Source organism: Mustela nivalis, assembly GCF_964662115.1.
Source record: "Mustela nivalis genome assembly, chromosome: 6".
Classification (NCBI taxonomy): Eukaryota; Metazoa; Chordata; class Mammalia; order Carnivora; family Mustelidae; genus Mustela; species Mustela nivalis.
In genome coordinates, this window is record NC_139025.1 from 102,293,893 (window position 1) to 102,319,913 (window position 26,021).

General features: G+C 38.5%; 1 protein-coding gene across 1 annotated transcript in view; it reads right to left on the reverse strand.

Annotated features, from left to right (window-relative positions):
• The window catches only part of TRIP4 (thyroid hormone receptor interactor 4), a gene marked incomplete at its 3' end in the record, with an annotated part of 29,282 nt that extends 3,261 nt beyond the window's left edge, over window positions 1-26,021 (reverse strand). The window contains exons 1-6 of the mRNA XM_082734443.1: window positions 25,849-26,021; window positions 21,176-21,345; window positions 19,498-19,631; window positions 6,827-7,039; window positions 4,558-4,636; window positions 6-51 (exon numbers count right to left, since the gene is read on the reverse strand). Coding sequence (XP_082590569.1) covers window positions 6-51; window positions 4,558-4,636; window positions 6,827-7,039; window positions 19,498-19,631; window positions 21,176-21,345; window positions 25,849-25,949 — 743 coding nt within the window. The 5' untranslated portion in view covers window positions 25,950-26,021. The remainder of the gene's footprint in view (window positions 1-5; window positions 52-4,557; window positions 4,637-6,826; window positions 7,040-19,497; window positions 19,632-21,175; window positions 21,346-25,848) is intronic.

Below are 26,021 nucleotides of genomic sequence, written 5' to 3' on the forward strand. Positions count from 1 at the left end.
GAGGAAGAAGGTCCTTGGTAGAGATGTCCACTTTTCCAGAATTCTCCGTCCCTGAAATTCAATAAGGAAACCAAATGGTGTCAGCCTATAATATAAATTAGTTGTATCACTGGGCAGCAAAGAACAAAGAATCAGAAGATCTGGCTCTGCTCCAGATGGCTGACAAGTCTTAACTGCAATGAAAAACAAATACACAGGCCAAGCTTTACTTATCAAGCATCAAGCATGGCTTGATACCGAATCAGTTCTCAGTATATAACAGGATCTCTTTCTGAAGTTTGGATCACTAAGGGTACCAAATTGTTACACAATATAAAAATGCATTATAGGCGCACCTGGGTGGCTCAGTGGTTTGAGCCTCTGCCTTCAGCTCAGGTCATGATCTCAGAGTCCTGGGATCGAGCCCCACATCGGGCTCTCTGCTCAGCGGGGAGCCTGCTTCCCCCTCTTTCTCTGCCTGCCTCTCTGCCTACTTGTGATCTCTCTCTATCAAATAAATAAATAAAAATCTTTAAAAAAATGCATTATAAATGAAAAGCTGACTATAATCTTTAAACATACTTTCACATAGCAAAACTAAAAACTAAATAATGGAAGGCAAGAGTAGAAATTGCAGGAAAGGGATAGAAATGAATGCTGAAAACTCATCAGATGCTAAGCCACTTAATATATTACATTATTTAATTCTCCCAATAACTGTGTAAGACAATTTATATTATGTTTCCAGAAAAAGAAACTGAAGTTCAGAGACAATAATAAACTTACTGAATCACTCAGGTAGAAATTAGAAGATGGAAACAAAATTTAAACTTAGGTCTAATGAGCCCAAATTTATTCCTTGGCTCATGTGTCATCTCCTGTGTGACAGCAAACCAAAAGTCTATACATATCCCAGAAAAGAGAGCCATCAATTATGATAAAACCAAGACCTAAGATGTGTTAGGAAAATGAGGCTATATAAAGGTTGACCTTTCTTTTTATTCAAACTCCAGGACTGTTCAAAGTCTTGTCAAAACTCTCTTTTAAGGTTAGAGAGAGATTCTTGAGTTCTGAATATAAGAAAAACACTTAGAACTACCTTTACTTATAGTAATGACCTTAAAGCAATCCTAACTGAAAAGGTATGGAGACATATTCAACTTCTTTAATAAAAATTTTTTTTAAAAGATTTTATTTAGGAGAGGAGTCAAGATGGCAAGGGAGTAGCAGACTGAGATGACATCAGGTCGCAGGAGTACAGTTAGAAAGTTATCAAACCATTCCAAACACCTACAAATTCAACAGGAGATTGAAGAGAAGAGCAGCAATTCTAGAAACAGAAAATTGACCACTTTCTGAAAGAAAATTTTTCTTACATTAAATTATTTTGGTATAGATAAAAAATACTTCTATTTATTCATTTGAGAGAGAGAAAGAGAGACATAGAGAGCACAAGCAGGGGGAGAGGCAGAGGGAGAGGGAGAAGCAGGCTCCCAGCTGAGCCAGGAGCCCAACATGGGGCTCCATCCCAGAACCCAGAGATCATGACTCAAGCCGAAGCAGACACCCATCTATCCGAGCCACCCAGGTACTCCTTCAAGAAAAAAATTTTTAAGTATAGAGATAAAAATATTTGAATATCAAAATTCCCGGCTCAGCGGGAGCCTGCTTCTCCCTCTCCCTCTGCCTGCCATTCTGCCTACTTGTGGACTCACTTAAGCTCTCTTTCTCAAAAAAATAAAATCTTAAAAAAAAAACCAAACGCAAAAAAACATTAAAAAAATTCAATAGTGACAGGTTTTAGTCACTATACAGTTACAGATTGGTATATTTTGGCAAGGTAACGTGGCAAATACATTTTAAGTGTCAAAAATGATCATATTAGGAGCGCCTGGGTGACTCAGTGGTTTAAGCCTCTGCCTTCGCCTCAGGTCATGATCTCAGGGTCCTGGGATGGAGCCCCGCCTTGGGCTCTTTGCTCAGCAGGGATCCTGCTTCCCCCTCTCTCTCTGCCTGCCTCTATTTTAAAAATCATATTCTTAAAAAATTCTGAAAAAAAATTTTTTTAAGATTTTATTTATTTATTTGATAGACAGAGATCACAAATAGGCAGGGAGATAGAGAGGAGGAAGTAGGCTCCCCGCTAAGCAGAGAGCAACCTGAACCGAAGGGAGAGGCTTTAAATCACTGAGCCACCCAGGTGCCCCTTAAAATTTTTTTTTTAATTTTAATCTTTAAAAACATTTTTGAGAGAGGGAAAGAGGGGTGGGTAAGAGGCAGAGGAGAATGAGAATCTTAAGCAGGCTCCATGTCCAATGCAGAGCCTGTTGCAGGGCTCAGTCTCACAAACCTGGGATCATGACATGAGCCAAAGTCAAGAATTAGATACCTAGGGTGCCTGGGTGGCTCAGTGGGTTGAGCCGCTGCCTTCAGCTCGGGTCATGGTCTCGGGGTCTTGGGATCGAGTCCTGCGTCGGGCTCTCTGCTCGGCAAGGAGCCCGCTTCTCTCTCTCTCTCTCTCTGCCTGCCTCTCTGTCTACTTGTGATCTCTATGTCAAATTAATTAATTAATTAATTAAAAAAAAAAAAGAATTAGACACCTAACAGATTGAGCCACCCAGGTTATCCCTAAAGAATCATATTCTTTGTGGGGCCTTGCTGGCTCAGTCAGTGAAACATGCAACTCCTGATCTCAGGGTTGTGAATTCAAGCCTCATGTAGGGTGTAGAGACTACTTAAAAAAAAAAAAATCAGGGGCACCTCGGTTGCTTGGTGGGTTAAGTTTCTGCCTTCAGCTCAGGTCATGATCTCAGGGTCCTGGGACAGAGCCTGGAATCAGGCTCTCTGCTCAGCCTGCTCTCTCTCTGCCTGCCTCTCTGCCTACTTGTGATATATATCTCTCTCTCTGTGTCAAATAAATAAAATCTTAAAAAAAAAAAAAAGAGGGCGCCTGGGTGGCTCAGTGGGTTAAGCCGCTGCCTTCGGCTCAGGTCATGATCTCAGAGTCCTGGGATTGAGTCCCGCATCAGGCTCTCTGCTCAGCAGAGAGCCTGCTTCCCTCTCTCTCTCTCTGCCTGCCTCTCCATCTACTTGTGATTTCTCTCTGTCAAATAAATAAATAAAATCTTAAAAAAAAAAAAAAAGAAAGAAAGAAACTAATTATAAACTACTAATTGAAAAAGGAAAACATAAAATTCTATATACATTATAATCACTACTTTATAATATCAATCAAACTTTATTTAAAAAAAAATGGGGAACCTAAGTGGCTTAGTCAGTAAAGTGATTGACTCTTGATTTCAGCTCAGGTCATGATCTCAGGGTACTGGGATCAAGCCCCGTGTTAGGTTTCATGCTCAAGGGGGAGTCCGCTTGAGATTCTCTCTCCCTCTCACTGTCCTTCCCATCCCCAGCTGATGTGTGTGAGCTCTCTCTAAAATAAGTAAATCTTTAAAAAAAAAATGAACTAAAGCAAAAATAAAAACTGCATAGATGTAAATTTAAAAATAAAATCTTGGGCCGCCTTAGGTGGCTCAGTCATTTAAGCACCTGTTTTTCACTGTAGTCATGATCTCAGGGTTCTGGGATCAAGCTCCACATGTAGCTCCTCCCTCTTTCTCTGCCCCTCCACCCACTCCTGCTCTTTCTTTCTCAAATAAATAAAATCTATAAAACAAATAAATAAGTATGGTAAAATTTTACAAAATTAAAAAAATACATATTTTTTAAAGTTTTTAATTTAAGTAATCTCTACACCCAACATGGGGCTCAAACTCACAACCCTGAGGTCAAGAGTCGCATGTTCCACCAAATGAATGAGCCAGGTGCACAGTCCTGAACTATTTTTATTATGTGTTTTACAACTATAGAAGACTTAGAAAAGAGCTGGAAAAAAAAAGTAGACTTCTGTATAATTTTCAGTTAGCTTCCCTTAATGTTAATACCTTATCTTACATAACCATAGTATATTTATCCAAAGAAATTAACATTAGTACAATACTATTAACTAAATTACAGTCTTTATTTGGATGCCAACGTTTTTGCCATTAATGTTATTTTCCTGCTCTGGAATCAAACTCAGAATCCCACATTGCAGTTAGCTGTCATGTCGCCTCAGTGTCCTCTAATTTGTGATAATTCTTCAGCCTTTCCTGGTTTTTCATGACCTTGCAAATCTTCTATTCTTAAACTTTTCATCCAACAATTTTAGTATCCATTAGTGGATCTTGCCCATGGCAATTACTATTACTGTGGTATTCTAATTGGTGATTTTCTATAACCCTCATTCATTCATGGTAATAATTGGAATTCTTCTATAATAAAGAGCTATCTCTTCTCTCCCATTTATTAACTTATTTAATTTGAGACATTAATTTTATTCTTTGGGTTATAATCCAATATTATTATTAGTAGTTTTTTTGCTCAATGTTAGGTGGTTTTAATAACTTTGAAAAAATGATTGTAGAATAAATGAGTGAATAAACTGCATCTTGCATACCAGGATACAAGAAAGAAACAATCAGATACAACAAAATGTATCCACCACCACCATGATCCAATGGAAAGATTGCTGCCTACCTGACATTAACTTCTTCAGCAGTTTCTGGCTCTTATTAGAGTCACGCTGTAAAATATCCTGTTCTTCACGAGTACATACCTATAAAGTAATAAGAACAAGACACATGATCCTAGTTACATTAATTTTGTTTGCTTGATATCCTAAAATGTAATCTCAAATTACTCATTAGTTATGGCAATAAAATAATGAGACTGTTGCTGGTTTTGTTATCCAAACACACCAGAAATATACATATCCAAATGAGTTTGCCCTTGTCTCTTTCCACTTCTCCCTTCTTTTATGAACAACAGAAAAAACTTACTTCACTGGAAGTGCCCCTGAATGATTTGTTTAAAAATGAAAAAAAAAATCTTACATACTTTCAAAGGACAAAGATTTGCTATCACTGAGAATGTTGGGAAAAAACATGTAAGACTTTTTTTTTTTTTTTAATTTAAATATTTTAATCGGGCTCCTTGCTCGGCAAGGAGCCTGCTTCTCCCTCTGCCTCTGCCTGCCATTCTGTCTGCCTGTGCTCGCTCTCTCCCCCCCTCTCTCTGATAAATAAATAAAATCTTAAAAATAAAAAAAATAAAATAAAAAAATTTAAAGATTTTATTAATTTATTTGACAGAGAGAGAGATCATAAGTAGGCAGAGAGGCAGGCAGAGAAAGAGGGAGAAGCAGGCTCCCCGCCAAGCAGAGAGCCCGACGTGGGACTCGATCCCAGGACCCTGAGCCAAAGGCAGAGGCTTAACCCACTGAGCCACCCAGGCGCCCTGTAAGACTTTTTTTTAAAAGACTTCCAGTTCTTATCATAAAATCCAAGTCTTATGAAAGAAGAGAAGTAGATGTCTTATTAGAAAGAACCAGAAAGAGGCACCTGGGTGGGTGGCTCAGTTGTTAAGCATGCCTTCAGCTCAGGTCACCATCCCAGAGTCCTGGGATTGAACGCTGCATTGGGCAGGCTCCCTGCTTGGAGGGAAGCCTGCTTCTCCCTCTCCCACTCCCCTTGCTTGTGTTCCCTCTCTGGCTGTATCTCTCTCTGTCAAATAAATAAATAAAATCTTTAAAAAAAAAAAGAAAGAAAGAAAGAACCAGAAAAAGCAAATTACAGTGCTACCAATGAAAACTAGTCTAATTTTTACACTTTTATAATATATATATTTCATTTCTTTGTCTTTGAATATTACCTACTTATAAAATAATGAATATATTAAGCAAAGAAAAAGTTCTGTTTATTATAAAATCACTGCAACGATAAGAAGGGAGGCAAAAAAAGAGTTATTTAAAAACAATTTCAGGGGCACCTGGGTGGCTCAATGGGTTAAGCCTCTGCCTTCGGCTCAGGTCATGATCTCAGGGTCCTGGGATCGACCCCCATCGGGCTCTCTGCTCAGCGGGGAGCCTGTTTCCCTTCCTCTCTCTCTCTGCCTGCCTCTCTGCCTAGTTGTGATCTCTGTCTGTCAAATAAATAAATAAAATCCTTAAAAAACAAAACAAAACTAAACTAAACTAAAAACAATTTCATACTGAATTTATAAAGCTGCAAGACTTCACGGCCAATTTGCTTTACATTGCTCCATGTCTTGGATTGAAGGACGCAAGGGATCTAGCGGAAAACAGTGAAATTGGCTGTACGTTGCCTCAGTTGCACACGAAGTTTCTGCCAGCAGCTATAGGGCATTTCTCTAGAGAAAACCCCATATAAGAAGATATTTACTGCTGTTTTATGAATTTTTGTTTTATGAATATTTTTGATGGAAGACACTACATTTTTTAGGCGATTCACTATCAGCTTATTTTTTGAGTATACTGAACAATTAAAGGACCCATCAGAGAAGAAAAAACAAAGCAATATAAAATGGATGTCGTCACTGATACTAAAGCAACTGCTTCTGCCAGCCTGATCAACTGGCAGAATAAGTTTTCTAGACAAACTCATTAGGGTGTTTGTAAGATAGTTACTACTACATTCTTGAGGTCATTCTCTCAGACAATGAAAGTGAAAAGGAGGTATCCTGAAAACAGAAGCTATAATAATCTGAGAATTATGTTACAGTACAAGACTTGGAGTCAACAATGTATATACTCAAAACTCTTCTCACTAATAGGCCTCAGTACTAAGACATAACCTTGGGTTTTTGACTAATTAAGTTCCTGCTACTAGAGTTAACTGAACATTGGAGGGAAAGAATTTCCTAAGAAAAAGAGAAATTACGAGGGGTGTGAATGTCCCTACATATTCAACCAAAGGACAGTAAAATAAAATACAAAAAAACAATTTACCAGGGTACCGCAGAAAAAGCAGGGGCCAGAGCCCTCCTGTTCACAGACAATGCGCCCACAGATCAGACAGTTATTGATCAGCTTATGCTTCTGGCCCAGGCAATCACATGGATGGCGACCAGGGATCAGGACTGCAAGCCTGTCCTGTCCCTCTTTTGTGTATAAACTGACATACTTTGTCTTCTTCTTTAAGGAGTTGCTGTTCTCTTGTACCTAATTGTACAAAGATATCAGAAATAACATCAAATAATTAATGGTAAGAAGAGAAAAACCTCAGTTTAGTTCAATGACAACTTATACACTGCCTAGGAACCATGACAGAAGGAAAGGAATGGGAGAAATACAAATTAAGGGTTATCATCAAGGGTCTGAAGAAAGGTTAGATTCTAGAAAAACTAGCTGATATGCCTTGCCTTTTCTGCCAGTAGCTTTCTTTCTTTCTTTCTTTCTTTTTAAGATTTTATTTATTTATTTGACAGACAGAGATCACAAGTAGGCAGAGAGGCAGGCAGAGAGAGAGGAGGAAGCAGGCTCCCCGCTGAGCAGAGAGCCCAATGCGGGGCTCGATCCCAGGATCCTGGGATCATGACCTGAGCTGAAGGCAGAGGCTTTAACCCACTGAGCCACCCAGGCGCCCCTGCCAGTAGCTTTCAATCCTCTATTACAGCTGGTGGAAAGCAAATGTAGCAGTAAAAGCTATTTATGTGGCATATTTAAGCATAGCTAAAGTAGAGATCATAAGAAACAAAAACGCCCTTCAAAATAGATAATACTCAAATATCTTTAAATATGATCAATAAAATAAGAAAAATCAAGCACCTGGGTGGCTCAGTGGGTTAAGCCTCTACTTTCAGCTCAGGTCATGATCTCAGGGTCCTGGGATGGAGTCCTGCATCAGGCTCTCTGCTCAGCAGGGAATCTGTTCCCCCCAACCACTGCCTGCCTCTCTGCCTACTTGTGATCTTCCCCTCTCTGTCAAATACATAAATAAATAAAATCTTTTAAAAAATAAAATAAAACAAGAAAAATCAAGAAAGGGGTATGTGGGTGGCTCAGCTGGTTAAGCATCTGACTTTTGATTTCAGCTTAGGTCATGATCTCAGTAAGTGAGATGGAGGCCCGAGCTGGGCTCATTGCACAGCACGGAGTCTTCTTGAGATTTTCTCTCCCCCCTTTCCCTCTGCCCCTTCCCCTGCTCATACCCTTACTTGCTCTCTCTCTAAATAAATAAATCTTTCAAAAAAAAAAAAAAAAGAAGAAGAAAAAAATTAGCTCTATAAGAAAAAGATGACACAATAGAAAAATGGACAAAAGATCTAAACAGGAACTTCATAAAAGAAAATATCCAACTGGTCACAAGATACATGGAAAGATGCTTAATGACTTTGCTACTCATCATGGTAATGCAAAATAAAAACCAAACTGCAATACCAACCAGAATGGCTAAATTGAAAAAGACAGAAAATACAAAATGCTGGCAAGGATACAGGAAGAACAATTAAAGCTTTCATACACTGTTGGGGAGTATACACTGCTACCTACTAAAGCTGAACATATGTATAGCTTGTGATCCAGCAATTCAGTTCTCAGATATACATGCAACAGAAATGTGCAAAAATGTTCACCAAAAACATGTACGAGAATGTTCACTGCAGCACTAGAATTGAAAATTATCCAAATGTTCAACAGATTGATGTATTCATTTAACAGAATCCTCTGTAGGAATGAGAATGAAAAAGTATAGCTATATAAAACAATATGGATAATTTTTTTTTAAGATTTTATTTATTTACTTGAGAGAGAGAGAGTGAGAGAGAGAGCATGAGAGGGCAGAGGGTCAGAGGAAGAGGCAGACTTCCACTGACAGGGAGCCCGACTTGGGACTCGATCCTCGGACTCCAGGATCATGACCTGAGCCAAAGGCAGTTGCTTAACCAACTAAGCCATCCAGGCACCCAATATGGATAATTCTTTCAAAGAAGCCAGACACTAAAGAGTACACACTATTTAGCTCCATTTACACAGAATTCATGAGTAGGCAAAACTAACATGGTGTTGAAAGTCAGCAAAGTGTTTTCCCTTGGGAGGGATGTCATTTTGGGGCAAAATGGGGGTCCTCTAGAGGAATAGTAATATTTTTATTCTGGATATAGAGGAATGGTCAGTTTGTGAAAATACATTTGTTCACTTCCGTATATATGTTATAAAATAAAAAGTTTAAAAAGAGCACTATATTTATCAGCCTCTGTCTTAGTCCATTCAAGCTGCTATAATAAAATATCACAGACTGAGTAGCTTATAAACAATAGAAATTTATTTCTCACAGTTTTAAAGGCTAGAAGTCTAAGATCAGAGTGCCAGCATGGTTGGTGACCCTCTTACAGGTCAAAGGAATGATTTCTTCTAGATCATTGTATCATGACACAATAAAAGGGACTAGGGAGTTCTGTGGGATCTCTTTTACAATACAAATCCCAAGAATGCCTGGATGGCTCAATTGGTTAAGCATCTGCCTTCAGTTCAGGTCATGATTTCAGGGCCCTAGAATGGAGTCTTGCTCATTGGAGAGCCTGCTTCTCCCTCTGCCTGCTGCTCCCCCTGCTTGTGCTTTCTCTCTCTGGCAAATAAATTTTTAAAAAATATTAAAAAAAAAAAAGAATACTAATCCCATTCATGAGGGCTATACGTTCATGACATAAGAATGTCCTAAAGGCCTCACTTCCTAATATAATCACACTAGCATTTAACATATAAATTTGGGTGGGAGGGGGCAGCTGGGTGGCTCAGTGGATTAAGCCTCTGCCTTCGGCTCAGGTCATGATCCCAGGGTCCTGGGATGGAGACCTGCGTCACTCTCTGCTCGGCGGGGGGCCTGCTTCCCCTCTCTGCTTCTTGCTCTGCCTACTTGTGATTTCTCTCTCTGTCAAATAAATAAATAAAATCTTTAAAAAAATTTTTTTTGGGTAGGAGGACATAAATATTAATATTAAATATCCAGACACATAATTGTATAGATGCCTCTTGCTTTCCCTTTTCAGGGAAGAAAAATCTTTTTTTTTTTTTTTTAAAGATTTTATTTATTTGTCAGAGAAAGAGACAGAAAGAGCACAGTTGGGGGAGTGGCAGGCAGAGGCAGGCAGAGGCAGGCAGAAGCAGGCTCTCTGCTTTAGAGAGCCTGATGTGGGACTTGATCCTAGGACTGGGATCATGACCTGAGCCAAAGGCAGATGCTTAACCGACTGAGCCACCCAGGCATCCCCAGAAAGGAAAAATCTTAAGAGTTCTAATGGATGGGAAAATTACTACAAGGAAGAGAAAAATTCTTGGCTAAGTATAAAGGAAGGTGACATGCCCTAACGCCCAAAGCCAAGAGTTGAGATATAGGGATAATTTAAGTCAATCTAGGTAAAAATTAAAATCTAAGAAAGTGCTAAAGATTTTACCCAATCTAGCACACTGCCATTTTTTAAACTAGTCAATTATGTCTTTGGCTGTCAGTGATGGTGGTGAGGAGACTAAAATCTCTAAACAGAAACTTGTACTTGACTCTCATTAAATTATCCAGTAACATTAAAATAAGGTATTTGAAGGCCGTGCTTTGATGAGTTCTCATATACATACAGGAAATGAGTATACATTGAGAATCTCTAAACAGAAACTTGTACTTGACTCTCATTAAATTATCCAGTAACATTAAAATAAGGTATTTGAAGGCCGTGCTTTGATGAGTTCTCATATACATACAGGAAATGAGTATACATTGAGAAATACAGTAGAGAAGGAAAGAATAAGACAAGCAAGAAAATTCATACCATATTACCGCACTGCTTAAAACCATTTACTGGCTTCCCACTGTGCTGAGAATAGAAATCCAAGCTACTTAAAATGCCCTATAAAGTTTTAGATACGGCCTCCAGGTGCTCTCCAACCTCATGTACATATCACTCTTGCTCTGTTCACTATGTGCCAGCTACACAGGCTGCTGTTAGTTCCCAGAACACCTGTCTCCACTTCCCCTTTGCACTTGTCATTCCCTCCATCTGAACTGTTCCTAGCCCATCTCTTCATATACTTTTCAGTGTTCAGTTCTTAGCTATAATTTTACTCCCTCAGAGGCTTTCCCTGAATGTCCTATATAAAGTAGCTCCCTTCCTACCAAGTACTGTCTATCACACTGCCCTTTGTACTTTTTTCATGGCAGTTTTCACAATCTATAATTACTTTTAAAAATTGGCTTTTTAAAAAAGATTTTATTCAAAAACAAATAAATATTTTATTCATTTTACATAGAGGGAGAGAGCTAGCACAAGCAGAGGGAGAAGCAGGATCCCCGCTGAGCAGGGAACCCAACGCAGGGCTCAACCCCAGGATCCCATGATCACGACCTGAGGAGAAGGCAGACACTCAACAAACTGAGCCACCCAGGTGCCCCTTGACTGTCTTTTCTATCTTTCCTTTGAACCACTAAGATGTAATCTAGGAGAGCATGGGAACCTAATATGGTTTGTTTACTGCTATTATTCTTGACATATAGTAGACACAATACAATTTTCTGAATAACCAAATGAACTGTCTATAGAAGTTAAAGACACATTTACCTACAGGTCCATAAGTGGAACTATAAGTACACAACAAGATCATTTTTTATGATTCCAGGTCTATGAATTTGCTCATTTACTAAAATGTATTGTAAATATATTTTAAAATTTTGTAAATATATTTAAAATTTTATTTAAAATTTTTTATTTTTTATTAAAAGTTTATTTAAAATTTGTAAATAAATTTTGTAAATATATTTTAAAATATTGTAAATATATTTAAAAATAAAAATATATCTAAAAATAAATTGTAACCCCCAAATCAATACACCAGGTACTTTCACAATCATTTGTGGACATGCACAGCGTGGCAAACAATCTGATCTTCCAAATGCATAGATCTCCCACTAAAAGGCTAACCAAGGCAGTAATCTGCCTTCTTGTTTCAGCTCTCATACTGTAAACAAAAGTCTTATTTTTAGTCTACTTAGTCCACTTTTTTTTTTAATATTTTATTTATTTATTTGACAGACAGAGATCACAAGTAGGCAGAGAGGCAGACTGAAAGAGAGAGAGGAAGAAGCAGGCTCCCTGCCGAGCAGAGAGCCCGATGTGGCACTCGATCCCAGGACCCTGGGATCATGATCTGAGCCGAAGGCAGCGGCTTAACCTACTGAGCCACCCAGGCGCCCCTACTTAGTCCACTTTTTGTTCATGACCTCGGTATTTAAAATGGCCCTATGTATAGTGCTTAAGTGTCGCCTAGTATTCCTAAGCTATAGCCTAGTATTCCTAGGCTATACCGATGGGGTGCCTGGTTGGGTCAGTGGGTTAAGCCTCTGCCTTCAGCTCAGGTCATGATCCCAGGGTCCTGGGATCAAGCCTCACACTGGGCTCCTTGCTCAGCAGGGAGCCTGCTTCCCCCTCTCTCTCTGCCTGCCTCCCTGGCTACTACTGATCTCTCTCTCTATCAAATAAATAAATAAAATCTTTAAAAAAAAAAAAAAAGAAGAAGGTTGTACCTTACATAGGAAACAGGTATTAGATAAATTTTTTCAGGCAAAAGTTATAGTGCTGTTGGCTGTGAGTTCATGTTAATAAATCAGTAATGCATATTAAATAAAGTGTCTTTAGGGTGCCTAGGGGGCTCAGTCATTAAGCATCTACCTTTAGCTCAAGTCATGATCCCAGGGTTCTGGGATAGAGTCCTACATCGGGCTCCCTGCTCAGCAGGAAGCCTGCTTCTCCCTTTTCCATTCCCCTCTCGCTGTGTTTCTGTTAAATAAATAAATAAAATCTTTAAAAAATAAAGTGTCTTTAAACAGAAGTACTGGGGCGCCTGGGTAGCTCAGTGGATTAAAGCTCCCGCCTTCGGCTCAGGTCATGATCTCAGGGTCCTGGGATCAAGCCCCGCATCGGGCTCTCTGCTCAGTGGAGAGCCTGCTTCCCTCTCTCTGCCTGCTTCTCTGCCTACTTGTAATCTCTGTCTGTCAAATAAATATATAAAATCTTTAAAAAAAAATAAACAGAAGTACATATAAAATAAGGTTAAGTACTGAATGTTTTATAGAAATGTTGTGACCAGATGCTCACAGAAGCCTAACCCTGTATTTCCCCTAAGAGTAATGGTTCAGGGGACCTGGGTGGGTCACTCAGTTAAGCATACAAGCCTTTGGCTCATATCATGATCCTGGGATCCTGGGATCAAGTGCCAAATCACACTCCCTGCTCATCGGGGAGTTTGCTTCTCCCTCTCCCTCTGCCTCTCCCCTACTATGCTTACCCTTTCTCTCTCTCTCAACTAAACAAAATCTTAAAAAAAAAAAAAAAGTAATGGTTCAGTATTCACTAATTCAGTGTACACTGCAGTACTAATAAGAAATTACTACGTAGGGGATAAACTATTTTTTTCAAAATCATTTTCCAAGTTTGCTTAATGAGTAGAAAATACTTAAGAACAAAATATAGACTTGGAAACAGGTTGTTGAAAGATAAGCTGCTCTTAAAGCATTAAGAGATATAAAATTAAATGTTAAGTCAATATTAATTAGTTCCCTACCCAAGCCTGGGAACTTAAGAGTGAACCATGCTTTTATTTTCCCTCATGAAACATACTTAACAAGCAAGCATCAAGGCACTTTATTCATTAAGATCCATTACTAAAAACAGTGAAATACTCTGTTAAGCTAAGACTGGCATCTACTGCACTAAAAAACTAGGTTGTAGCACAATATTACATAGTTAATGGTGGCTTTAATGTGAATTGGTAAATGAGTGAGTTGACAAAAGAGATTAGAGCAACATAGGACTGGATGGATGAAAGACTAAATTATTACAAAAAAGGGGTGCCTGGGTAGCTCAGGGGTTGGGCCTCTGCCTTCAGCTCAGGTCATGGTCTCAGGATACTGGGATGGAGCCCTGCATCCAGCTTTCTGCTCGGCGGGGAGGCTGCTTCCCCGTCTCTCTCTGCCTGCCTCTCTGCCTACTTGTGATCTCTCTCTCTCTGTCAAATAAATAAATGAAATCTTTAAAAAAAAAAAAGTTTTAAAAAAGAGCTTTAAATTATTACAAAAAAGAAATATCAAAAAGAATTGGAATATTAAATTTTAAAATATTTATCAATAGCTTCAAAATATTTAAAAACTAAACTGGAAGTTCTGAAAAATTATCCTTAGGAAATTGACTCAAAGGAGAAAACATAGATAATAGTTCTCATATTGTTTTCAACAACTTTCTCTACTGGATGTTAAAATTTATTAAAGTTATTATTAGGGTTATCTGGGTGGCTCAGTCAATTAAGCAACCAACCCTTGATTTCTGCTCAGATCATGACCTCAGGGTTGTGAGACTGAGTCCTGCATCAGCCTCATACTCAGTGGGGAGTCTGCTTGAGATTCTCCCTCCCTCTGCCACGCCCCCTAACCCCCACTCTCCTCTCTAAAGTAAATAAATAAACCTTTAAAAAATTCCATTGTTGTATTTTATGTTATTATTTAATGATTATTTTACTTATATTTAAAGATTTATTTTAAAGAGAAGAGAGTGCACATGCAAGAGCACACATGCACAGGAGCTGGGAGAAGGGCAGAGGGAGAGAAACTGAAGCAGATTCAGTGCTGAGCACAAAGCCCAACTCCAGGTTCAATCTCACACACAGAAATCATAACCTGAGACAAAACCAAGAGTCAGAGGATCCACCAAGTGAGCCACCCAGATGCCCCCACAATTATTCTTAAAAAAATGAAATAAGGGTTTAAAATTTTTTTCCATTATTTGAGGCAGCTGGCTGGCTCAATGGAGCATGTGACTCTTGGTCTTAGAGTAAAGAGATCAAGCCCCAGGTTGGATATGGAGCTCACGTAAAAGAAAAAAAAAATGTTATCTGTGATTTGATCACTCTGGCCAGAAAATATTCTCTTTACGTTCCCATTATACTTTTACCCCCTTAAGATTCTATGTACTTGCAGTCACCACTTCTAAAATATACATTCACCCATATCTATGTAATACATCTTCTACTTTAAAAACAAGTAATTTCACTGATAAGAGTAACAGAAAAATCACTCAAAATAATGTTCAGATGAATTATAAACCTAAATGTGAAAACTGTAACATTTAAACTATTAGAGGAAAATTTAGAAAAATATATTTTTTTACTTTGGGATGGGAAAAATGCCGTAAGGCTTAAGTAAGCTATAAAAAGCATAAAACAAAGAAAAAGATCAATACATATAACTACATTAAAATTGAAAATTCCTGGGCACATGGGTGGCTCAGTTGGTTAAGCAACTGCTTTCAGCTTAGGTCATGATCCTGGAGTCCCAGGATGGAGCCCTGCATTGGGTACCCTGCTCAGTGGAGAGTCTGCTTCTCCCTCCTACCCTCCCCACTCTCGTGCTCTTGGTCTCTCATGCTTTCTCTCTCAAATAAATAAATAAAATCTTTTTTAAAAAATTTATTTATTTGAGAGAGACAGTGAGAAAGAGCATGAGTGAGGAGAAAGTCAGAGGGAGAAGCAGACTCCCCATGGAGCTGGGCGCCTGATGCGGGACTCGATCCCGGGATTCTGGGATCATAACCTGAGCCGAAGGCAGTCGTCCAACCAACTGAGCCACCCAGGCGTCCTATGAAAAAGACTTTCAACTCAGCAGAAAAGCAGATAAAGAATATGAAGAAGTAGGGGCACCTGGGTGGCTTAGTCATTAAGTGTCTACTTTTGGCTGAGGTCACAATCTCAGGGTCCTGGGATTGTGCCCCACATCAGTCTCCTTGCTCAACAGGAAGCCTGCTTCTCCCTCTCCCACTCCCCCTGCTTGTATTCCCTTTCTTGCTCTCTCTCTCTCTGTCAAATAAATAAATAAAAAATCTTAAAAAAAGATATGAAGAAGTAGGTCATAATAACCCAAAAGGCTAAAAAAATGGAAACCAAAAACAAGTCAACAAACTCTCCAAAATGACACACTCTCAATTTAGAATTCATGTGTATGCAAAGTAAAATGAAATACCATTTCTTACACTTAAAATAGGCAAAACTTGGGACGTCTGGCTATCTCAGTATGTAGAGCATGCGACTCTTGATTTTAGGATTATAAATTCAAACCCCCCCATTGGTGTAGAGATCATTTTTTTTAAGTTAAATAAAATAAATAAAAAATAAAAACAAAATAAGAATTTTTTTAAAGGGCAAAACTTTAAAGGCTTCACATTATGTATTGGCAAAGAAGAAAAGAGAAATCACTTACCTTGATGGAAGGAGGTAAAAATTGGTACAATTACTTTAGAAATTAATTTGTTAGTTTCAGTAAAAGAAAAACTAAGAAAGTCTATAACCCAGCAATTCAAATAACAGGTAAAGACATCCTAAAGAAACTCTCAAGTGTACCTGAAGGAAATATGTATAAGAATGTCCAATGCAGGGGTACCCGGGTGGTAAGCACAAGGGTCTTCATTATATTAGTCATTATTCTTTCTGGGTTTTTTTCTACCTAAAAAAGCCTATTTATGAACTACCATATGATCCAGCAACCCCATTTCTGAGTATACATCCAAAAGGATTAAAAGTAGGGTCCTGAAGAGATAATTGCACACTGATGTTCAGAGCAGCACTATTCACAACAGCCAAAAAGAGAAAGCAATTCAAATGTACATTGAGAGATGAATGGATAAACAAAATGTGGTATACACATAAAACGGAATACTATTTAGCCTTAAAAGAGAAGGAAATTTTAACATATGCTACAACATAAATGAGCCTTTTTTTTTTTTTTTTTTTAAAAGATTTTATTTATTTATTTGACAGAGAGAAATCACAAGTAGATGGAGAGGCAGGCAGAGAGAGAGAGAGGGAAGCAGGCTCTCCGCTGAGCAGAGAGCCCGATGCGGGACTCGATCCCAGGACTCTGAGATCATGACCCGAGCCGAAGGCAGCGGCTTAACCCACTGAGCCACCCAGGCGCCCCAACATAAATGAGCCTTAAGAACACTATGCTATAAGGGGCGCCTGAGTGGCTCAGTTGGTTGGACGACTGCCTTCGGCTCAGGTCATGATCCTGGAGTCCCAGGATCGAGTCCCACATTGGGCTCCCAGCTCCATGGGAGTCTGCTTCTCCCTCTGACCTTCTCCTCACTCATGTTCTCTCTCACTGTCTCTCTCTCAAATAAATAAATAAAATCTTTAAAAAAAAAAAAAAAAGAACACTATGCTATGTGAAATAAGCCAGGCACAAAAAGAAAAATAGTGTTTTATTTTACTTAGTTATAAAGCAGTCAAATTCATAGAAACAGAAAGTAGAATGGTGGTTGACAGGGACTGGAAGAAGGAGAAAATGGGGAGCTATTTAATGGGTACAGAGTTTCAGCTTTGCAAGGTGAAAATGTTCTGGAGATCTATTGTACAACAATATGCAAATACTTTTAATACTATTAACTTATACATTTAAAAATTGGTTAAGATGGTAAAAAAAACTTACCAATTGTACATCTTAAGTATGTGCAATTACATATGTATGACAATTACACCTCAATAAAGCTAATTTTTTAGAAAAACTATTCTTGTTCATTGTAAAAATAAAAAATAGAAAATACAAGAGTATAGAGAAGAAAAATTAAAACACTTACTGTCACATTACTTGAAGAAACACCAGTTTTAAAATTTGCCTTTTAGCCTTCCGAGGTTTGTGTGTGTGTGTGTGAAAGTATATTTGTGTGTATATAGAATAAGTAATTTTCAAACACAAAAAATCAAATATATATATATATATATTTTTTTTTAAAGATTTTATTTATTTATCTGACAGACAGATCACAAGTAGGCAGAGAGGCAGGCAGAGAGAGAGGAGGAAGCAGGCTCCCCACTAAGCAGAGAGCCCGATGCGGGGCTCGATCCCAGGACCCTGAGATCATGACCTGAGCCGAAGGCAGAGGCTCCAACCCACTGAGCCACCCAGGCGCCCCTCAAATATATGTATTTTATTCATGCATTTTTCACTCAATATTTTATGAGTATTTTCCCAAATTACATATTTTAGAGAACAGTTTTATTAGTTGCATGATGTTCTATCTAATGAGGGAAACATAATTAATTTAATCTTTCTCTTACTGGTAAATAGGTCCGTTCAAATTTTCAAGCATTTCTTTTTTTTTTTTTTTTTAAGATATATTTATTTATTTTAGAGAGGGACAGTGTGCCGTGGGGAGGGACAGAAGAGGGGGAGAAAAAGAGAGTCCCAAGTCAAGTCCCTGCTAACCGTGGAGGCTGACGTGGGGTTCAATCTCATGATCCTGGGATCACAACCTGAGTGGAAACCAAGAATTGGTCGCTCAGCCAACTAAGTTACCCTGGCATCCCTTTGAATGCATTTCTGATTACTTTCTTATGTTCGATTTTTGAATCAAACTAGTAAGTCAAAAGGATATGAACATTTCTATGGTTTTGATGTATGGTGCCAAACTGTCCCCCAGAAAGCTAAAACCAATCTACGTGGCATCTGGGTGGCTCAGTCATTAAGCGTCTACTTATTTTATTCTGCTTGATGAAAGGCTTAAATTTCTATTCTTTTCCTTTAACTTATTACTTTGCAAATACTTTTCCACATTTTTTTTTTGCATCGTCATCACACTCAAAGTTTTTTAGTCAGCTCTCTTCCATCTTAGCATAATTAATTATTCCCTTTTATTGGGATATTTAGTTTGTCAAATTTCCTTGATTATAAATATTTCTGCTTACCTCATAGGGCTATTTTTTTTTAAAGATTTTATTTTTATTTATTTGAAAGAGAGAGAGAAATCACAAGTATGCAGAGAGGCAGGCATAGAGAAAGAGAGGAGAAAGCAGGCTCCCCGCTGAGCAGAGAGCCTGATGCGGGCCTCGATCCCAGGACCCTGAGGTCGTGACCTGAGCCGAAGGCAGAGGCTTAACCCACTAAGCCACCCAGGCGCCCATCATAGGGCTATTTTGAGAGTCATGATAAAATACATAAAAACTTTAAAAACTAAATGATAATGGTGGCGGCAGTAATAGATGGTACAAAGTAGGAACACTCTTAAATAACAGAACTGTTCGTTCTTTTAGTAAACACACACACACACACACACACACACACACAATGTTGAAGTTGAAGCCCTGATGACCTTCATTAAATATTTTCCTTTTAGGGGCACCTGGGTGGCTCAGTCAGGTAAGCATCTGCCTCCAGCTCAGGCCATGGTCTCCAGGTCCAGGGATGGAGCCCCACCCACACAAGGCTCCTTGCTCTTCGGGGAGTCTGCTTATCCCTCTCTCCCTCTGCCCCCTTTCCTTTTCTTGTGTGCGCTCTCTCTCTCTCAAATAAATAAATATTTTTTTAAGTTAATAAATAAATATTTAAGTTAATAAATAAATATTTTCCATTTATATGTATCTTTCTTAGTATCATTTCTAACCAAGGTGTCCTTATAATAACTATTTAATCAGGCTGCCAAAATAGCTACCATATAGAAAGTAATATATCATCATCACTTTCTCTCCATAAAATCAATCCATGCATTTGTTGAAGAACTGCCACTCTAGATCAGTTTGTACACTTTGCTCTCTGAAATGTATCAGTCACCTCTCCTTTATCATAGAACTAGAAAAAGACTCATTCAAGCACTCACCTTGGCCAAATCAAAAGGTGTTTTGACCTCCCTGGTTGTGTCAGGTTCAGCAAATGCAGGAACTTCCTGTCTATTTCTTCCTTTCCGCCTGCTCCTCTTTAGCTGGTCTCCTGATTTCTGACCATCTGACATTTCTTTAAAGGAGAAAAACAAACAAACATATAAATATATATATATATATATATAAAACACACACACACATACATGCACATAGGTTGATAACAGCAGGATTCATTGGTAAACTAGTATCTACTAAAGAGAAGAGGACACTTAATATTTAAAGTGAAGATATGGGGGTGACTTGGTGGCTCAGTCCGTTAAAGCGGCTGCCTTTGGCTCAAGTCATGATTCCAGGGTCCTGGGATTGAGCCCCGCATTGGGCTCCACACTTGACAGAGAGTCTGCTTGTCCCACTCTCTCTGCCTGCCATTCTGCCTACCTGTGCTCTCTATCTCTCTGTCAAACAAATACATAAAATCTTTACAAAAAAAAAATAAAGTGAAGATATGAAATCAGGTAGCTTCTTACGTTAGTTTTTCCTCGCAAATTTAAAACACGATTTCCGGGCGCCTGGGTGGCTCAGTGGGTTAAGCCGCTGCCTTCGGCTCAGGTCATGATCTCAGAGTCCTGGGATCGAGTCCCACATCGGGCTCCCTGCTCAGCGGGGAGCCTGCTTCCCTCTCTCTCTCTCTCTGCCTGCCTCTCCCTCTACTTGTGATTTCTCTCTGTCAAATAAATAAATAAAATCTTTAAAAAAAATAAAATAAAATAAAAAATAAAACACAATTTCCAAGATAGTAGATGATAAAGACTACTGGCTAGGATTAAAATGGTAAATTAAAATCTAATATTTCAGATTGTATAATAATAATGACTTAGATTATTTAGTTTGGTGTTTATCTTTTGTATCTTTTAACTAAATAGTTACTTCTAAATCCTATTCATACTATAATTGGTCAACATTTACTTTCATCCAGATATACACATAACTGGAAAGTGTTTTTTTAATCCATGGATAAATCTTTCAAACTATTTTTTTTTTTAAAGATTTTATTTATTTATTTGACAGAGAGAAATCACAAGTAGTTGGAGAGGCAGGCAGAGAGAGAGAGAGGAGGAAGCAGGCTCTCCGCCGAGCAGAGAGCCCCATGCGGGACTCGATCCCAGGACCATGAGATCATGACCTGAGCCGAATGCAGCGGCTTAACCCACTGAGCCACCCAGGCGCCCCTCTTTCAAACTATTCTGAAACCACATTTTTATCTGCAAACAGGCATTTCTGTGGTATTTTCAAAGTTCAAAAAGTCTGAACTAAAACAATATTCATTACTTGAGTAGAATTGAACTAAAAATATATATACATATGATTCTGCTTAAGTTAGCTGTGAGGAAATAGTGGTGACAGAAAATATCAGGTCCTATAAACCAGCCCATTTACCAGTATTTCAACCCTCAATAATATTAACTTAGCATCTTTTTTTTTTTTTAAAGATTTTACTTATTTATTCGACAGGTGGAGATCACACGTAGGCAGAGAGGCAGGCAGAGAAAGAGAGGGAAGCAAGCTCCCTGCTGAGCAGAGAGCCTGATGCGGGGCTCGATCCCAGGACCCTGAGATTATGACTTGAGCCGAAAGCAGAGGCTTAACCCACTGAGGCACCCAGGCGCCCCAACTTACCATCTTTTTTGAAGGACTGTTGCAAAGCATCAGAACTCAATTCCAGATCATTCTTTTGCCATTTGGTTATAAGCTCCTCTATGAATTGACCTTTTTTGTCCTCATTTCCCTGAAGGAGGTCAGTAACATACTCTCGTATCTCTTCAGCACTCTCAATTGACAAAACATACCTCAGGAAGAAAAATATAAGTTGTTGAAACAAGACCTGCTTATGCTGTATCTCCCAATAATCACAACAGAAATCAAGGTAGTTACAAACCATTCATTAATCCATTAGAGTGGATTGTGCCAAATTCTATGCTAAATGCTAGGGATTTAAGTTTGATCAGGACAAAAACCCTGAAATCAAGTAGCTCATAATCTAAACTTCATATAATCTTGTTAGAAGATTAGAATTAATGTTTTGAAGATAGGCTGTGGAGCTGTCTTTAATATAGGAATACTTTCTCTAAGTACACATCTGCAGTCATTTCATATTCCTTGGAATCCAAAAGACTTAATCTTTATACTACAAAACCTAAAATTTCTTTTTTGCTAAAAATTAGTATAAATGACAATCTAACTAGTTATTGAATTAGTATTCCTAAAAACTGGGGCGGCTGGGTGGCTCAATCAGTAAGTGTCAGCCTTTGGCTCAGGTCATGATCCCAAGGTCCTGGGATTAACCTCCACATCAGGCTCCTTGCTCAGCAAGAAGCCTGCTTCTCTCTCCCACTCACCCTGCTTACATTCTCTTTCTCTCTGTCTTTCTCTCTCTCTGTCAAATAAATAAAATCATTTAAAAAATTTCTCAAAAATTATAAATCAGGGCAGCAGGCTGGCTCAGTTGGTAGAGCATGTGACTCTTGATTCCCGGGTTGAGTTCAAGCTCCATGTTGGGCATAGAGATTACTTCAAATAAAATCTTTTTAAAAAATTACAAAAAGATTAGCATCACATTAGAATAAGCAGATCTATTTTAAGAAAATGTTACAAAGGGTTCCTTAAAGTGAAATGGGCTAACAGTTCAAGTCAGTATAACTTTCCTAAAAATTGACAGGCCAATATATTTAAAGTGCCTTAAAAATAATCAGGTAATTCCATTTATAGGACTCTACAGGAAATTTTATGCAATAAATTAACTGTATCACTATTTGAATTAATGAAAAACTAGAAGCTATTTAAAATACCCACTGATGGGAAAGACTAGTGAATTTAAGTTTTTGGACTTTATAAAATGGGATATGCCACCACTAAAAGTGAAATTTATGATTAATTATTATTGACCTGATAAAAATGCTTTCATATAATGTTAAGTGAAATAACAGTATAGAATGTAGAGCATATTATAGCAATATCAATTGCTAAAAGAAATGTGTATATCCATACACTTACGTGTAGAAAAAAGGCCAGAAGATTATACACTAAAATAATTAGCACTGAGTGATATGCTTAAAGAGAGTTTATTTTTTCCTCTAAGATGAATATGTTTGAAAATAGATTACAATATGCATAAGAAAAACACTAAGAGGGGCACCTGGGTGGCTCAGTTGGTTAAGCAGCTGCCTTCGGCTCAGGTAATGATCTCAGGGTCCTGGGATTGAGTCCCACATCGGGCTCCTTGCTCCGCGGGGAGCCTGCTTCTCCCTCTGACTCTGCCTTCCACTCTGTCTGCCTGTGCTCGCTCTCGCTCGCTCTCTCTCTCTGACAAATAAATTAATTAATTAAAAAAAAAAAAGAGGGCTCCTGGGTGGCTCAGTGGGTTAAGCCGCTGCATTCGGCTCAGGTCATGATCTCAGGGTCCTGGGATCGAGGCCCGCATCGGGCTCTCTGCTCAGCAGGGAGCCTGCTTCCCTCTCTCTCTCTCTCTGCCTGCCTCTCTGTCTACTTGTGATTTCTGTCAAATAAATAAATAAAATCTTTAAAAAAAAGAAAAACACTAAGAGAGAAACAATGATTACCTCTGGGTTGTGGTATTACGGTAATTTTAGTTTCCTCCTCTATCTCTGATTTTCTTTTTTAGGTTTCTACAGTAATTATGTTACACCAAGGTAAGAAAGAATTGAAAAAATAATTTGTAAATTAACATATCAGACCATGAAAGCATTATAAGATCTGAATGAATATTAATTCAGATATACTTGTATTGGATACAAGAAAAATTATACTAATGCTATATTCCTTTAAATTAAAATAAAATCACATGATTGTACCATCACTAGTACACATGTACTTGGTTTTTTTCCTAATGTGATGGTACATTTGCAGAGTTATGATTGATAGGTAAATAAACCTGTGCCTTTGGGCCCCATTAAGAGCATCTTCTAGTCCATCGTATATTAAAAAGACACAATTGTTTTTCAGGACTTTTACAGTTTAATTAACTTGACCCCCAAACTTAGCAGCCCCCATCAAAATATTAATTGCTACCAAGCTCTCATAGAAGGAACTGCAAGGAACCTCAGGGGATCATTTAACTGTGGAGTATTCAAATCACTAGGGAAGTATTTAAAGAGTTCCAGAAACATTTGAATAAATGATATTTTAATTATTTAACAAAGTATAAAAAGGAACAGCATATAGTGTTATATACAAAGTCTTATCAAAATAGGGTCATCCAAAACATGAGCTAAGGCAGATCGTAGAGCGAAGTTTATTTTGCTAATCCTGTGTACAAATCTTAATGTTCCATAAATGTATCACTGATTAGGAAGATAGTACTTCTGTGTTCTTTGTAAAAAGGTCACTCATGCCAAGTTTTTCAAGTTAGCACACTATCATAGTACTAATTTTCAATTAAATACTACGCAAAGCACAGCAAATTTACACAAAAATGCTTTGATCATGGCATCATAGCCTGTTGTGCAATAACTAGTAAAAACCTAATAAGTCAAATGAGTTCAAATAGAATTATGCTATAGGTAGTTTCAGTGCTTTTTTTGTTTTGTTTTGAACAATTCTTGTAGAACTTATTTATGAGTTTAAAAAAAAGCAAGCAGGTATTTACCCATACTTAGTGCTTCCAACTATAAAATTTAAACTTCTGATCATTGTTCTTTAAAGGGTGTAGATTAAGTTTAATTGAAAAAAAAGCTAAGGCTTCAAAATGAGCTGCTAAACCACAATCAATGAAAATTAGAATTTTCTGGGTGCCTGGGTGGCTCAGTGGGTTAAGCCGCTGCCTTCGGCTCAGGTCATGATCTCAGGGTCCTGGGATCAAGTCCCGCATCCGGTTCTCTGCTCGGCAGGGAGCCTGCTTCCCTCTCTCTCTCTCTCTCTCTCTCTGCCTGCCTCTCCATCTACTTGTGATTTCTCTCTGTCAAATAAATAAATAAAATCTTTAAAAAAAAAAAGAAAATTAGAATTTTCTTCATACTATGTAAGCAGACAAGATACAAATGAACACTGAGACTGAGAAGACTGCATCTAACCATATTGCCTTGTTGACCCATCAAAAATAGCCTCAATCTTTATGTTTTGTTTTGTGTTCACCAAGTGACTTTTTTTTCCCATTTGATGTATTTGCAAAGTCTCATTACCTCATTTGACAGCATCCACTGCTTTAAAAAAAATGTTTGAAAACTACTTAATCTGATCTTGCCTTCAAACAAGGATAAAGATAAGCCATTCCATTTGGCAGGGGTTTTTTTCCCCCTAGTTGTTCGTTCCAGTTTTTAAAACAAAAACCTTTAAAGCAGCCCTTCTTAATTCTCTCCTTGCCAACTGTTTTCTCCCAAATCAGAAACTCATTTCCTATAAAAGCCCCAGAAATCGCAATAAAGGTTTCATCATCTATGAACAAGGAATCAAATCAAGAAACACTTTCAGGTTCTTGGATCGAGTCCAGTTTTTGTAGAAGTCTTTACCTCGCCGGAACACTGCACTTCCACCTACCCACCCTTTAGCTCTCAGGCTAAAGTCATGCCTTGAAGTAAAACCTTTCAAGTTTCTAAAATCTTAACGGGAGTCCTTTACTCCGTGCTCCCACAACACCTTATGTTTCCCCTGCTCATCAACCAAACAGAACCCAAAGGTCTCAGTCGTCTTTGTTGCCCCAGCACCAGTTATGTAGCGCAACAAAAATGACAAATCAATCGAAAGCAAATAGTAAATTATGTCACCATCTCCACTTCACAAGAATTATAAAATATGAAATATAAGTTCTGCTAAGTATTCATTTTATAGACGCGGAAACAAAGGTATAGAGAGGGAAATTAAAATGCCCAAGGTTCCAAAACGGGTAAATAACAACAGAAAACAGAACCTGGGACTCCTCAGTCAAAAGTTATTTACACCTTAACCACCGAAGCTTCAATTTAAAGTCCAGGTCCTATTTGACACACCCATATCGGGCAAACTAAAATGCTCAGAGCAAGGATTTCTGGGAAAACAATTTGGCTTGCCCATTATCTCCAGAATTTATAAGGAAACTGGCTCCGGGAACAGTCTTAATTATCAGGGATTTGGCCTTTTCCTAAGAAAAAAAGGCCCCACTGGCCGACTGGGTAGCCTGACACAGTAATCCATAAGCTAAACTGTAAAGTCGGAGGTCAAAAGTCGACGCCTAGAGACCGATAATAGCCCTTTTATCCTATTTCTTCATTCTCATCAACTTTTTAGTCCTCCCCGCTTCACCCTTTCGCTCAGTGCACATCCCAGAGCTGCTTCCCGCCTGGGACCCGAACCGGTCTCACTGCATGATCTCCTCGCTGACATCCAGGCCGAAAGTTTTCCGCAACTGCTGGGTGCACCAGCCCACTAGCTGCTCCCGGGACGCCGCCCCAGCTACCGCCATTTTCCCCAGCCGGAACCAGCTGGGCTCCAACAGCCCCACGTCCTGCGCCGGACTAGTCCCCTTCGCAACACC